We start from the raw sequence: 15,629 nt of genomic DNA on the forward strand, positions 1-15,629 counted from the left end.
GTGGACATAAAAGTCCTGAGACAATGACAGAAGATGACTTCAGTGTTTCACTGCCATCACTAAAAACATCCAAACAAAACCAATGAAGAGATAAAGTCACAGGTAAAGTACACCACAGGTCTGATGGACTTAACCCAGATGTGTGCAACAAAGTCAGAATGAACACTCACTTCAGCAATCCATACAACTTTCTCCAAAACAGGTCGCATTCCAGGCCACAAAATCGAGTACAAATACAAAATGCAACCAGACACCAAACATAAAATAACAAAACCCTCTAATATCAATAAGATCACAGTATAATAAGACTAGAAATCAATACCAAGAACAATTACAGAAGCCACAGTTATGTGGAGACTGGTCATTCTACTCTTGTATGAATAGTGAGTTATTGAAGAAATCAGGTGAAAATGAAAAAGTTCCTGGAATTAAAAAAATTAATATAATTTGAACTGAAAAGAGGAGGATTACCACAGACCCTAACTAAATCCAGAGAATCGTCAGGAAAAACTTTGAAAACTTATTTTTTTTAAAAGAAATTACAAAATCTAGAATAAACTGATAAATTCCTAGACACATGTGACCTACCAAGATTAAATCAAGAGGACATAAACTTAAACAGATCCATAAAACTGCTGATATTGAAATAGTAATGAAAATTCTACTATTAAGAACAGTCCTGTCCACACAATCCACTGGGGAATTCTACCAATTCCTTATCAATGTTCCTTAAATAAACTAGTCTGTAAGACAGAAAGGGAGCACACACTGCCAAACTGAAACCAGAGAAGAACACAGCACAAGAAACTGTAGAGCAGTTTCCCTGCTTTTCAAGGGTGCAAAATTTCCTGATAATTGTTTTTGGAGACCAGCTTAGTAGTAGAGAGTACATACTGCTTTTTGAGAGGACCCAGATGTAGCACCTAGCACCCATACTGGGTGGCTCACAAACCTCTATCGTTCTAGCTTCTGGGCAATGCAATATCTCAAGTAACACTGTACTCAAGGGTCGCTGTACTCAAAAAGTCACAATTGACACACAAAAGTCACAATGTTCAACATTCCTTCATATTAAAAGCCATGAAGTCATTAAGACTAAAAGGAGAATATCTCAACATAATAAAGGCTATATATAACAAGCCTAGAGACAATATTATACTAAATGGGAAAAATTGAATTTCCTTTAAGACCCACAAGACAAGGGTGCCCACTGTTTCCCCTTCAGTCTTACTCACTATAGCTCTTGAAGTCTTAGCCAGAACAAACAGACAACAGCAACAAATAAAAGGCTTACAGATAGAAAGAAGTCAATTTATCCCAATTTTCAGACAACATGATCCTTTATTTTAAAGACTCTACCAGAAAACTCTGAGACCTGATAAACACTTTCAGCAAAGTATCAGGACACAAAATCAGAATATAAACACTCTCAGGTTTCTATGTGCCAATTATGAACTTTCTAAGAAAGAAAATCAGTAAAAACAAAAGCAACAACAACAGAAACCCCATTCAGAACCATTCTTAAAGACATCTAGTAATCACTCAACTCAGAGAAGAAGAGACCCAACCTGCACAGCAAAAACTTAAATACAGAGGAATTTCATGGAGATACTAAAAGATGGAAAGACTTTCCATGCTCGTGATTAGGTGGAATTAATATAATAAAATGTTTATAATATCTCAACTAATTAATTCTGGGAAATACCTGTCAAAACCCAATGACTTTCCTCACAAAATGAGAAAAAGTCCTAAAATACACACCGGAAGTACAAAGGACCCCGAGTGACTAGAGCGACAACAGTGCTGGAGACAGCGTGATGCTGGTCTCCTGTTACTGAGCCACAGTCAAAATAAAACCAAACATGGTGTTGGAACAAAAACATCCAGGCAGACCAGCAGGATAGAAAGAAGATCCAGAAATAAATCCACTGTTATAGTCACCAAACGTCTAAAAAGCTATCAAAAACAAACTTGGAAAAAAAAAACCTAGATTTCTGTATTAGAAGAATGAAACTAGGTCCATATTTTTTCACAGCCCCCAAACAATTAAAAGTGTATGAAAGCCAGTAACATAGGACTTGAGACTCTGAAATGGAGGAACACACAAGTTCGACACTGCACAAGGCAGGCACAGGCAAGGACTTTCTGAACAAGACCCATTAGTGCAGGAAGTGATCCGGGAGGTGATGAGTGGGGTTACCCGGAATTAAGAAGCTTCTGCAAAGCAAAGGGAACAGTCATCAGAGTGGAGAACCGAGAGACAATGCTGACCAAACTGCACATTGACTGGCGACCAGTACACAAGATATACAGTGAACCGCAGTCAATAAACGGGCTAATAAATTGAACACCATTTCAAAAAGAAATGTGAATGGCCAATAAATACTTGAGAAAGTATCTGACATCTTTGTCCACGAGGAAAATGCAGATTAAAACAGTGCAGAGTAACGCCTCTCAAGTTCCCAATACTGCGACCCTTTAATACGTTTCCTTACGTTGTGGTGAACCCCAGTCACAAAATTATTTTTGTTGCTAGTTTATAACTGTAATTTTGCTACTCTTATGAATAGTAATGTAAATATTTATGTTTTCCCATAATCTTAGGTGACCCTGTGAAAGGATCATTTGACATCCCAAAGCGGTCATGACCCGCAAGTTGAGAAGCAGTGGCTTAGGCAGTCCCATCTCTCTCTAGCCAGAATTGCTGTCCCGAAGAGAGCAACAGGTATAAAGGAAGCAAGGAAAGAGGAGTCTTTATTCACGCTTGGAAAGGAAGCTTGTGCAGCCACAGAGGAAGTATGGCACTGCCTAAAATACACCGCTCTTGAGCAAGAAGTAAAGGACTATATATGATCACAATAGATATGTGCAAACACCCATGCGTGTAGCTACACTATACATGTTAAGTCAGGAAGTGAAACCAGCAATCCATCAACAGGTAGGTTGGTAATCAAAGTACAGCGTACAGAAACACTGAGATTTTATACAGAAAAGCAAATCATAGCATCTGCAAGACAAACACAGCTGTAAATCACTACGATAAACTCAACAGCCACACTCAGACAAGCACTGCAGTTTCCTGTCACAGTGAATTATAGACCTAAAATTGTGTATGTATGTATGTATGTATGCATGCATATGTTGTATATGTATGAGTCTACACATATGTACACGTGTATATGTAAATGCAAGGATACATGTATGTACGTGCATAAGTATACATATGCATGTATGCAAGAATGTATATATGTATAAATATTTGTGTGTGTGTGTGTGTGTGTGTGTGTGTGTGTGTGTGTGTTTGCAAGTCAAAAAACTAGAAAGGGGTCATGAGAGGAAGAGTTCTTTTATCTGTTTTTTTTTTAAACATTTTAAACTTATTTAATATATGTGAGTACACTGTGGCTGTCTGCAGACATACCAGTAGAGGGCATCAGACCTGATTACAGATGGTTGTGAGCCACCATGTGGTTGCTGGGATTTGAACTCAGGACCGCTGGAAGTGCAGCCAGTGCTCTTAACCGCTGAGCCGTCTCTCCAGCCCCAAGGGAATTTCAATTACGAAATTTCACGTAGGCAAGTGCGTTGCTCCACTCTTGCTTCCCATCCCTGGCACTGTGCCCAGCTGTTCTCCCTGGCTGCTCTTAGGAATCAGAAGGAAACAGAACATCCTAAGGTCTACAGAGCCCAGTGTGTCAGGTGTTAAGGACCACTTTCCGGGACGGTTTCTGTGTGCTGTTACCTGTAATTTGAGTACACTTGATAAGCAACGAAAAGGGCCGCTGACAGCCACTCCAGGCTCCGAACCCCATTACAGTTGAGCACTCGATTCGTCTCAGACACAAGCGTGGCCAAACCGAGGCCAGCAAGAACGGCCACCACTGCATTGCTCTGCATCCAGAATCGTTCCACCTGGAGGGAGACATGCAAACAGTGTGTGCAGATGACAGGTTTAGGTGACCAATGGACACACTCAGCTGCTTAGACCTACTGTCATTAGGCTTTGTTGACTCCCTTCTCCAGCCCAGCCCTGGGTCAGTTTCTGTCCCAGTTTTCCAATGTTCGTCCTGCCTAACTGGGCATGTGCCCACGAAGTAGCCTCACGCCACGGGCGTCATCTCCACTCTAGCAGTATGCAGAGATACAGAAGTGGCTGGCTTCCCTCTGGGGAGAAACAGCTCCTCCCTCCCTATGCACTCCTGGATGTCTTTCTGTGACAGGGGACTAGTCCATAGAGAACTGGCAGCTTCCACTAGGCCAACACAGCCTTCTCTCTCCCTCTCTGTGTCTCTTGCAAGTGAAGTCCTGGTCCACATGGACTCTCCTGGAGTCCCAGTGGGTGGAGCTGACTGGTGTGCAGCACCGTATTTGAGCGGTGGCTCAGACTGCCGACCTTCGAAGACAGCACAACAACAGGCTCACAGGAAGAAGTTAGGTTCTCCAGTCTGCAGTATTCCCAGTCTGTAAGGTGCTCCCCACCGGCCCAGAGGAGCTTGTCTTCTTTCTCATTGGTTCAGAGCTTAGAGGGTCAAGTAGAGCACCAGTTATTAGGTTTTGAGAACGTACACGCAGAAGGCCAGGCGGCGTCAGTTTTCAAGACAGGGCTGCCTTACATCTACGGGCTCTAGAAGGAAAACTCTAGAGTCAGGATAGATGGTTCATGGCTTCGGTCCTGGCACTCAAGATCTGAGGCATGAAGATAGTGAAGCCACTATTGAAAGACTGCGCTATGGTGAGACTTTGTCTCAAACAAAACAAACCACAAACAAAAATCCTTATCTCCATCTCAGAGATGGCTGCCCTTGTGTGCACCGGCGGAGGGGGCTGAAATAAGAGGACATGACAGGAGTCCTCCCTGCCCTCCTCCCGCAGCTCTCGTGCTGTTCTAAAAGGAACGCCAGGCAGAACACAGCTGCCCCCTGTATTTTTAAGAACGAACACAAAAAAATTATTAAATCTATTTTGGGTTTATTATTTTTTTATTTAACTACTCTGTTAGTTGAACAGAATGTTTGCTTGCTTGCTCGCTTGTTTTGAGACAGGATTTCACACCTCCCAGGATGGCCTTGATCTCCTGATCCTCCTGCTTCGGCCTCCCTAGTGTTGGGATTATGTGTGTATATTTCATACATTTATTAGTTCTGAATTAGTTTGTCCTTTAACAAGGTTCATGAAGGGAAAATGTGTACAATCTTCACAAATTTACTGTTTAAAAGATATACTGAACGAAAACTTACCACACCCATGAAAAGTGGTTTTGAAATATCTAAGTTTGCTCTCCAAGCGAAGAAGAATGAATACAGGCAAAGCATTCCAGTGAAAAGCCATATTACAGACGACTTCCGCCTGTCCCTGCAAAACCCAAAATGCGTCTAAAGTTACCTAAATGCATGAATATCAGTAATATACATAGCTGTAAAGTACAAGGGAATACATGGAGTTTTAAAACTTTTAAAACTTTCTATTTTAAAAAAGAAAGAGCAAAATCTCCATGGAACAGGGAAGCTAGAGTAATAAGAACAATTACCCACTGCAGCCAGGTTAGCAGAGGCCATGGTGCAGAGGCAGAAGGGACTTCACAGGAAGCACACACGCTAGCAGTCTGTCAAATGTAACTGGTCACCAAGCACACGAAAATACAAACACACTTTTCTGCTAAAACATAAAGCTTTAAAATAGCAAATTCCATAAGAATTCAGCGGTGCTGTGACAAAGTACAGTTATTGTGACGAGAACTTGGAAATCTCTATCACTATCCCTGACACACAGGCTCTGGCTCAGGGAGCTGGCCAGATACATGTTTTCGAGCAATGCCCACCCATCTATGCGTGCTTTAGAAACCACTTGTAACAGTGGAAACAATTTAATGAGCCTCAAACAGGAGAACACGTAATTTCCCAGTACATCTGAAGATACTGCTCAGCCCAGTGGTGAAGTACTTGCTATGCATGTACAGGGCCCTGGGTTCATTCCTTAGCACCACAGATGATACATAAATTAACTCTCCCATGATTACAAAATGGAATATATTTATCGACATTTAAACAGCCTAAGGGGTTTTTGTTTTTTGTTTTTTTCTTTAGTATAGAAAAATGTTAGCATTGTTTTATAATGTTAATTATTAAAGAAATCAAATTATGTGTGTGTGTGCGTGTGTGTGTGTGTATGTGTGTGTGTGTGTGTGTGTGTGTGTGTGTGTACAAACAAATACATTCAACCAAACAGAAAGTAAATACATAAAAAATAAACAGGGTTTTATTATGCAAGCCAGCCTCGAACTCATGGTGGCTCTACCTCAGCCTACACAGGCTCACATGTGCCATCACGCCTGAGAAGACGGCTTTTCCTTCTGTAAAATCCCTGGAGGGATTATACAGTTGCAGGCCTGTTTTTCGAGACAACAATAGTATCAGGTATGGGCAGAGGAATGGATCAAATCCAGGGTTTGAGATGCTCAAACCTTTTAAGTCACTTACTTGTAATCATAAGGCAAAACAAGACATCAAGAAACAGCATATATATATATATACACATATATATGTATGCATATATACATATACACATATATGTGTGCATATACACACACTTAATAGAGAAGATCAGGAGTCATTTACTGTAAATACAAGGCAGTGCTGGTAGCCCTCTATAGTGATATATAAAACACAGAGTCGACGAGAGAACATGGGAAATGCAACAGTAAAGGGGGTATCACTCACTTTCTAACTAAACATACATTTGCCCAAACTGCAAGAGCCTGGATATTGAGTGAAAGTTCCGTCTTCATATTTATTATCTGTGAACTGAAAAACAAACAAAGCACTTTATTGTTGGCATAAAAGAAGTCCAATACATTTCAAACAAAATATTTTACCAATAACACATCCAATTATACACTGAAATGCTCTAAGGACTACGGCCGTATTTTAAAATGATTTTTTTTCTTCCTTTAAATTTTGAAGCGGGGTTAGAGTATTGCAGAAAATGTCCAGCAGTTCTAGAACATTCTCTGGGCACTGGATTTGGCTCTCAGCACATGTGACTTAGGACGGACACAAGTAAAGTACAAGAGTTTCCTAATGGCTCAGGTGAGAAGTGATTTTGAACTTTAGATAGTTTTTGATGTCACTGGCGATCTAGTAACTGAGATAAAAAATGAATCTAAACTCTTTTCTGAAGATCCAGTTATGAAGAGACAAAAGGATAGGAAGATTTTTGTCTTTTTTTTTTTCTTCTGGGGTTTCTTATTCCTTAAGCAACTTCTTTTTTCTTCCTATACTATTTGCTTCAGAAAATACTAAAGCAATCTCAGAGAAATATGTTCATCTTCTTTTGTATAACTGAGCTAAATTCTTCCATTAGATAGCAGGCAGTTTCAAGTGCTAAGCCCTAAGATCGGCACGCTAATTTCTATAAAAAGAACTAGGTCTGCACACTATGAAAACTCATTCTCCCTACTGGCAGTGTCCTGGGGAAAAGGCGGTGCTGTAATTACCAGAGACTCACAATGAGCATTTTCCTAATGGAGACGAAGCTGCCATGAGACGCTACCCCCTCCCCCATTTACAAACACACACGAAAATTTGATTCTGCTGTGAGGTCTGTTTCTTCTAAAGAAATGAAGTCAGTCTCAGAATTAATTTTAGAGATCTTCTGCTTAAATGTAAACTCTAAAAGATGTTCATTGCCTAAGGTTAGATTCAGTAATTTCCTTACACAGAATTGCAATTTATAGATATTCGTAGGGAAAGGACCTAATTTGCTTGACTGGAAAAGGGTAGGTGATCACATCCCATCATTCTGGGGGCTTTTCTTGTAAGTTAATTATGCGTCTCCTTTACAACAACCCACCAACTGAAACAAGTTAAGTCCAGAAATTATCTCACTCGGAGTGAGGGTTCTGTCTCCAACCTGCACGATTCGTGATTCATGTGTGCACGTGAGTGATCATCTCCTGTGTCGCCTTTTTTCTACATATAGCACTTAGCAACTCGTATCTAATGTAAATTTCCCAACAGATGACTTGTACGGTCTATGATACTCTTGAACATTCTCTGGAGGGAACATACAGCCGTAATCCTGGGAAGGCAGGAAAGAGCAGTGGGGTGTTTTCTACATGGGGAGAAGCAGAAGGCAGGGAAAGCTCAGAGCCACGGACGACGTCTGTCCGCAGCGAAACCCTGGCTCTCCCCACTTCTCAACAGAAGAAAAGAAAGAAGTGTTGTGAAAGTCTGAGTCAAACATCAAAGGAAACATCATAAACTAGTTATGAGAAAGGGAACTATGGCAGAGAAATATTTTCAAACGCTGCTGGAAAGTGTAAACAGACCAACAGAATTGTTTGTATCTTATGAGTACGTTTTTAAAAATTACACACAAAACATTAACAAACTAGTAACAGCGCTTATCTCTGCATGTTGAAATTACTGGACATTTAGTTTTCTTATTTTTGCTTACTTGTATTTCAAAAATGTCTATGATTATATATCTTATTTTGGAATAGGAAAAATGCTTAAAAGCGAAGAATATCAAAGATAGAGGTGCACCAACACTCTGGAAGCCAAGACAGTTGGATTGTGGGTTCAAGGGCAGCTTGGGTTATATACTAAAACCCAAACTCCCAAAAAAATAAAATTAAATTAAAGGATTGAGGCATCTGTTGAGGACCACTGAGCCTAGGCGTATAATCCTAACTACAGCAGGAGAATTGCTGTTGCAGGCTGGTGTGGGCTACAAAGCTAGGCCTTGTCTAAGACACACATAGACAAATGAACAGACAGACACACAGATATGCAGACAAATAAGAGATTGACGATAGAAAAATAGACACATAGATGGATAGATAGGCAGAGACAGACAGACAGACGTAGGTAAGTAGGTGGGTGGGTAGGAAGGTAGAGCTTTCTTTCACATTGTCCAGAGAGCTGCAAACCAAACATTAAGAGAACACTTTAATGTTATGAAAAGTTATTTTTATTCTAAAATTTATATTTGAAGAATTATGACTGGTATTGATCGTCTTTAAAGTTGACATGGATAGCTTTCACGTGCCTTAATCTCTGTAGGTTTTAAAGCAAACATTAATCCATTCTTCAGAGAAAACCATTGGTTAATACATATGACATATATTTGCTTAAGCTGGCTCTAATAAGGTTGGATGTTAAAAATATAAAAGTCAAAAATAAAGCTTACGGCAGCCAAAAGGGAGTCATAAGAAATAGTGCACACACTCAGCTCTTAAGGATTAAATGAGCAGAATTTAAACCAAAATAACAAAAATTTGTTCAGATCGTGATAAATGCAGCGCTCCAACGTCCCTAAGAGAAAGGTAACAGGAAGCCATGGGGAAGAGCAAGTCATTTTCCGAGCATCACCGTATGGCAGTTTGACATGCAGGCGGAATGCTGGCTTTAGGCACTGGCCAGGCTCACGGGAGCCTGACTGCTGAGCTACGGTTGCCTCCAGCCTTCTCTTCGTGGAGAGCGAATGCACTCGCACTGCAGTGAACATAAGCAGCCAGTAATTGTGGAGGTGGAAACTATTGTTCCTCAGACTGCTTCTTAAGAAAGGAACTAATGAGAAATCTCCCCGAATCATTTCACATAGCCAATAGAAAATTCATTTAAGATAGTTTTGAAATCATACTCACAGCAGCACCGTAGACATGCTTGATCCTACTTCAGATTTGGCCTAAACACAGGAGAGTGCATTTGTACAAGCGTTAAACCGGAGCTCTGCGAAATGACTACATTTTTAATAATCTTGAGTTAAGAACTCTGTATTTTAAATATATAACCCAATATTTCCCCTTAGTCTTTGTAGCTTTCAGAACTAGTGAAAACTAAATGTGGGCACCTGCTAGGGAGCTGTCAGGATAACTGGTTAACAATCAGTTCAACCGTTCCAGCAGGTATGAGCTGGCCCGCAGGGAACTCACCCTCTCTTACACGTCTGCTGCGGCCCCTCTCTGTTCTCAGGGCTTTAGTGAGAGTTCACTATCATCTGATAGCTCAGATTTCTCAGCAATGCACGGAAGACACAGATCTCAAATCAGGAAGTACCCTGAAGCTACACTTTCTGAAAAACCAACTTGAAGTATCTGCCATGGGGGAGGGGGAGGACCTTTGGCGGGGGGGGGGGTGCACGCCTTTAATCCCAGCACTTGGGAGGCAGAGGCAGATGAATCTCCGTGAGTTCGAGGCCAGCCTGGTCTACAGATTGAGTTCCAGACAGCCAGGGCTACGCAGAGAGACACTGTTTCAAAAAACCAAACAGACAAACAAACAACCCCCCAAACCCTGCACATATTTATCATGCATGTGTACAGGTATGACACCATAGCCACCATGGTCTATATCTGCAGGACTCAGTGGTCTTTGTCCACCATGAAGGTCCTAGGGATTGAACTCAGATCAACAGTATTGGTAGCAAGCATCCTCATCTGCTGGGCCACCTTGCTGGGCCCATTTTCATAGACTAAACCAATAGTAAGTAAACAAGAGCATAAATGTAAAAAAAGTAAGCTCCCTATATAAAATAGTAATTAACAATTATTACCTTTAATAACGAAACATGTCCTAGATTATATAAATGTACATACATACACACAAACACATGCACAGAAACACACACACTCACATACACACACACTCATACACACAGACACACACTCACACACTCACACATATACACACTCACTCACACACACTCACACACACACCCACTCACACACACTCACACACTCATACACACACACTCACACACACTTATACACACACACACTCACACACACTCACACAGACACACACTTACACACACACACTCACTCACACACACACACACTCACACACTCATACACACACAGACAAACAGACACACACACACACTCACTCACACACACACACTCACTCACACACACTCACACACTCACACAGACACACACTTACACACACACTCACTCACACACACTCATACACACACAGACACACAGACACTCACACACTCACACACACACACTCACTCACACACACACCCGCTCACACACTCACACACACTCACACAGACACACACACTCACTCACTGTAGCACAGGCTTTAAATCCAGCACTGGAAGGTTGAGGCAGGAGGACAGTGAGTTCAAGGCCAGCCTGGGGTCCACGAGGAGATCCTGTCTTTAAAAGCAAACAGATGAAAAAGGAGATAAAGGAAGGAAACCTCATCAGGACCATCAGGAACTCCACAGACCTGTAGGCTCCTACCTCCACAATTATTCCTACTTAGTTATGTACTTACTCATTTATTCATTCAGAGAGCCTCACGATCACCCACTAGCCTAGAGCTTGTGATCCTCCTGCCTCAGCCTGTGTGTCATCTAGCTTGGCCTCTCCCCACTTTTCAGAAGGTTTCACTACTCTTGCACATAGCCTTAGACAGCAACGTCAGTCTCTGAGGTTTAGAATTCCACCAGTGGTATCACAGAGGCCTCTGAATGTATTTTCTTTCCATTTAAAAAGATGTATGTATTTATTTATTAGCTACACGATGTTCTGCCTGCATGTATGCCTGAGCTCCAGTAGAGGGCGTCAGATCTCACTACAGATGGCTGTGAGCCACCATGTGGTTGCTGGGAGTTGAACTCTGGCCCTCTGGGAGGGCAGCCAGTGCTCTTAACCTCTGAGCCATTTATTTTCTTAAACATCACAGAGCACAAACCCCACTGGAGAACCTAACACCAGTGTCTGTATTACAATAACACACTGTCCGCTTTCCTTCCTTTCATCCTCTACTGCAGTTATTGCTACCCCCCCCCCCCCATGAATCTGGGAAGCAAGGCCTGTTGAATTTCTTAAGTACAGTATCTCTAATTTATCAAGCTTGCATTTTTCTGAGCACTGATAGACCTTCCAATTAAAACTAAACAGTAACACAAATACTATTTATCAAGTATATATTTTTCTAAAGGAAATCATGGGGCTGATGAAAATGGCTCAGTGTCTAAAAGAGGACCCAGATTTGATTCCTAGCACCCACATGGTAGTTCACAGCTGTCTGCAACTCTGGTCCCAGGAGGTTCAACATCCTCTTCTGGTCTCCATAAGTAGTGCACACACATGGTGTGCAGACATATGTGCAGGCAAAACAGCCTTGCACATAGAATGAATAATCAAATTTCTAAAAATAGAAAAGGAAATGTTGAGCCAAATCTGGACACACGTTCCAGTTCTGGTACCTGGAAATGTGGGGACACATTCACAGTCCTGGCACCCAGTAGTGGAGGCATGAGGATGTAAGGTGGAAGCAAGCCTATGCTCTGTAATAAGAAGTTGGCTCATAAAGTTAAAAAAAAGTGTGTGTGTGTTTGGGGGGGGGTGTTCTTGTCACAGTGAACTGTACAGGTGGAAAGCCACACTCTAAGGGACTAATGCAGTAACAAGAACCACAGTGCTATCTGCTGCACTACCGGCCCTCACACTTCAACACTTGTTTCCTTCCTCGGAGAAACTTTAAATATTTACCAGGCTGAACGTTCCATATTCTTCCCTGAGAAAATGTGTCAGGAACCCTCGCAGCGTCGTCTGGTCCCCCCAGGTCCAGCGGGCATGACTGAGGTAGGACGAGACAGGCAGGTAGACATAGGGCAGTAGGCCGGCACAGAAGGCCACAGTCAGCTTCAGCAGCAAGCTGAGGGCGAGCTCCTGCACAGGAGACACGGGGGACATGTTCACTTCAGCCCACGCATCCCAGAACTTTAAAAACACATCAAGGGAAACATCAAATGTGTTTGCTAAGGCTGATCTCTCAGTTTATGTTGTCACCACCGCAGAATACTGTGTTAAACCTCGGTGACTGCAGATTACTAGGAAATGTCATCAGCCTGGGTTCCTTTTCCGTGGCGAAACCTAAGTGAAGCAGATATTAGCAAAGCCGTAGGAGCATCGAGCATCAAGCGTAGTGCCTTTTAAACCCTGTTGTGACATTGTGACAGGTAGTGCTCGCAGCTGAGGTGACCTCCTCGAAGCGACTGCTTGTAGTTTGCCTCCTAATACTGTTTTAATGCTAATTCGCTTCACCACCATCCTTAGAAGGGGCTTTAATGTGCACTTCATTACAAGGACACAGATTCTTTCCAAGAGCTCTGGATATTTCATGCAAGGGTTTGGTGTAAACAAAGCTAGCTTTTATAGAGCGCCAGGAGCACCCACATTTCTTCCCTCTGACTATGTTTACTGGAATTTGCTATTACATGCAATCATATTGTCTCATATGCTCTACTTGGAGGCATCCTTCACCTGAACATTTATTTCTAAAACAAAACAATATGAAGATTCCAGAGATTAAGTCCTCACAATGTGGATTCTGGTATCCTAGAGACATTCATGCCTTGTTTGCCTAAATAAGTGGGAAAGGGGATCTCTTACAAACATCATAACTAGAAACTACCAACTCTTTCCCTGACAAAAACTAGAAATTCATCTGAGAGAATGAGTGTAAGAGCCAGCACTCGGGACCAACAGAAGAACAAGCACTTTCAAACGGACACCCTCAGTTAGAATAAAGCATTTGTTATAGCACTGATTGTGATTTCTACGGCAGACGGGATACATGGAAGCCACGGCAGGAATATCTCATCTGACGACAGGCTCGGCTGTTCCCAAACACAGGTCTAGGAAAGTCCATGTTCACCTTTCTGGGGGTACAGCAGGCTATACAGTTGAATACAGAATGGAAAGAAGCAGTTGTGATATTGTTTTCCTTTTGTATGAGAAATAATCAGGGCAGTTATATGAGGTCTATTCCAGACAGACTGGGAGTGCTTCCTTGTCCTCCGCTACACTGAGATCGCCTGGTGAGGTTCAGGTCTCAATGTGCGTGCACACAGATGCTATGTATGCATGCAGAAGCACGAGCACACACAGACAGGGATCAGGTCTCAGTGTAAGTGCACACACATGCTATGTATGCACACAGAAGCACGAGCACACACAGACAGGGATCAGGTCTCAGTGTAAGTGCACACACATGCTATGTATGCACACAGAAGCACGAGCACACACAGACAGGGATCAGGTCTCAGTGTAAGTGCACACACATGCTATGTGTGCACACAGAAGCACGAGCACACAAACACCACATTGCTATAGAGGTTCCTTTGACTTCCCTGCTGTTATGTAACAGAAATGTAAGAGGGATGGATGTTGAAGAGTCACAGCTGTCAAAATCCAACCATCAGTAGCCTACCTGAGGACAGTGTAATAGGTCCTTAGCTCAGGCTCTCTGTTAACTCTGAGTCCTAAACACTTTACACAAATTACAAGGCTCTTCTTCAAGGCTCCTAAACACTTTACACAAATTACAAGGCTCCAGTCAACTGACAAGAGCGTTCCAGAAAATAAACCTGTGGTCTCTGCTCAGGACAGAAGTAGAAGCTAGAGCTGGCAGGGCTGCTCCCTTCCCCCACCCAGGAACCTGCTCCTCCCCAACCATGTGCCTGCTCCCCTCCCCCATCCAGGTGCCTGCTCCCCTCCCCCACCCAGGAACCTGCTCCTCCCCCATCCAGGTGCCTGCTCCCCTCCCCCACCCAGGAACCTGCTCCTCCCCCATCCAGGTGCTCACTAATGCTGGAAGAGGAATTATGCTACTGAGTTTAATAGCCTTTGCTGAATTATACTTTTAAATGTTATCTCTTTGCCTTACATTCATATATGTTGGGATATAAAGCTAGCTGGCCTCAGACTCCCTGTAGTCCAGGCTGGCTCCAAACTCTCTGTGTAGCCTTACCCTCTCAAACCTTCTGCTTCACATTCCTGAACGCTGGGATTGCAGGCGTGCACCTAGTTATGTCTTCAACTATTACCAAGGGTTTATATCACAAAGCATTAAAGAACTTTCTGTATACTCCATAAAGCTACTGCTAAGCACCTTGAGACCCTGTGTCAAAGAACCAAACATCAATAAACAACTATCTAAAAATATGCTGCTGGTTAAGCTGTTTAGACTTACTCAACATCACAAAAGTAAATTCTAAGAAAAAGTTACTCTTTGTCAACTATTGTCTCCTTTTTATTTAATCACATAATAAGAATTTTATAATCTCTACATTACCCCCTTTTGCCTAGTTTCCAAGATGTGTTAAAGTACAGTAAATATAATTATTTAAGGCTTTAGTATAATTATTTCCTTATTTCCACATAATAATTTTATTATATGCTTTATGTGTTTTCTATTGCAATTCTGACTATAATTAACAAATAACAAAATGAGAAATAAATATCTCTGAGGTTCTTAACAAAGAAACAATAAAGTGACCCCCCAGCTCCACCTTGTTTAGTTTACCTTCTAGAAGAACCCTGATGAACGTTTTATCTTCTCAGAGTCCCTGTTCAACTCACTACCTGTCTTTTCCTACTTGAATCTCCAGGTGTCTAACAAGGAAACATCTCCTGAATTGCTTTCTGTCATTTTAATTAACCTTAATGATTTTTTCCCAAGAAAGATAAAAAGTAAATGAACAGTGTTCAATTATGAGGAGGAATCTGGGATTCTGAGGACACAGGACTATGGTGTCACATTACCAGATGCCCTCTGAAGTGTGAGTTTCCAGAACCTGGCCCCGCAGACAGGACCCAGCACTTG

At 42.1% G+C, this 15,629-nt stretch overlaps 1 protein-coding gene across 2 annotated transcripts in view; it reads right to left on the minus strand.

Annotated features, from left to right (window-relative positions):
• The window catches only part of TMEM260 (transmembrane protein 260), a 65,118-nt gene that overhangs the window by 20,476 nt on the left and 29,013 nt on the right, over positions 1-15,629 (minus strand). For both annotated transcript variants that reach the window (XR_013975284.1, XM_080926862.1), the window contains exons 6-10: positions 12,512-12,691; positions 9,647-9,687; positions 6,717-6,800; positions 5,238-5,352; positions 3,743-3,912 (exon numbers count right to left, since the gene is read on the minus strand). Coding sequence is in view for 1 of the 2 variants with exons in the window: in XM_080926862.1 (XP_080782988.1) it covers positions 3,743-3,912; positions 5,238-5,352; positions 6,717-6,800; positions 9,647-9,687; positions 12,512-12,691 (590 nt within the window). In the remaining variant the exon portion in view is untranslated. The remainder of the gene's footprint in view (positions 1-3,742; positions 3,913-5,237; positions 5,353-6,716; positions 6,801-9,646; positions 9,688-12,511; positions 12,692-15,629) is intronic.

Source organism: Micromys minutus (genome assembly GCF_963924665.1).
Source record: "Micromys minutus genome assembly, chromosome: 12".
Taxonomy (NCBI): Eukaryota; Metazoa; Chordata; class Mammalia; order Rodentia; family Muridae; genus Micromys; species Micromys minutus.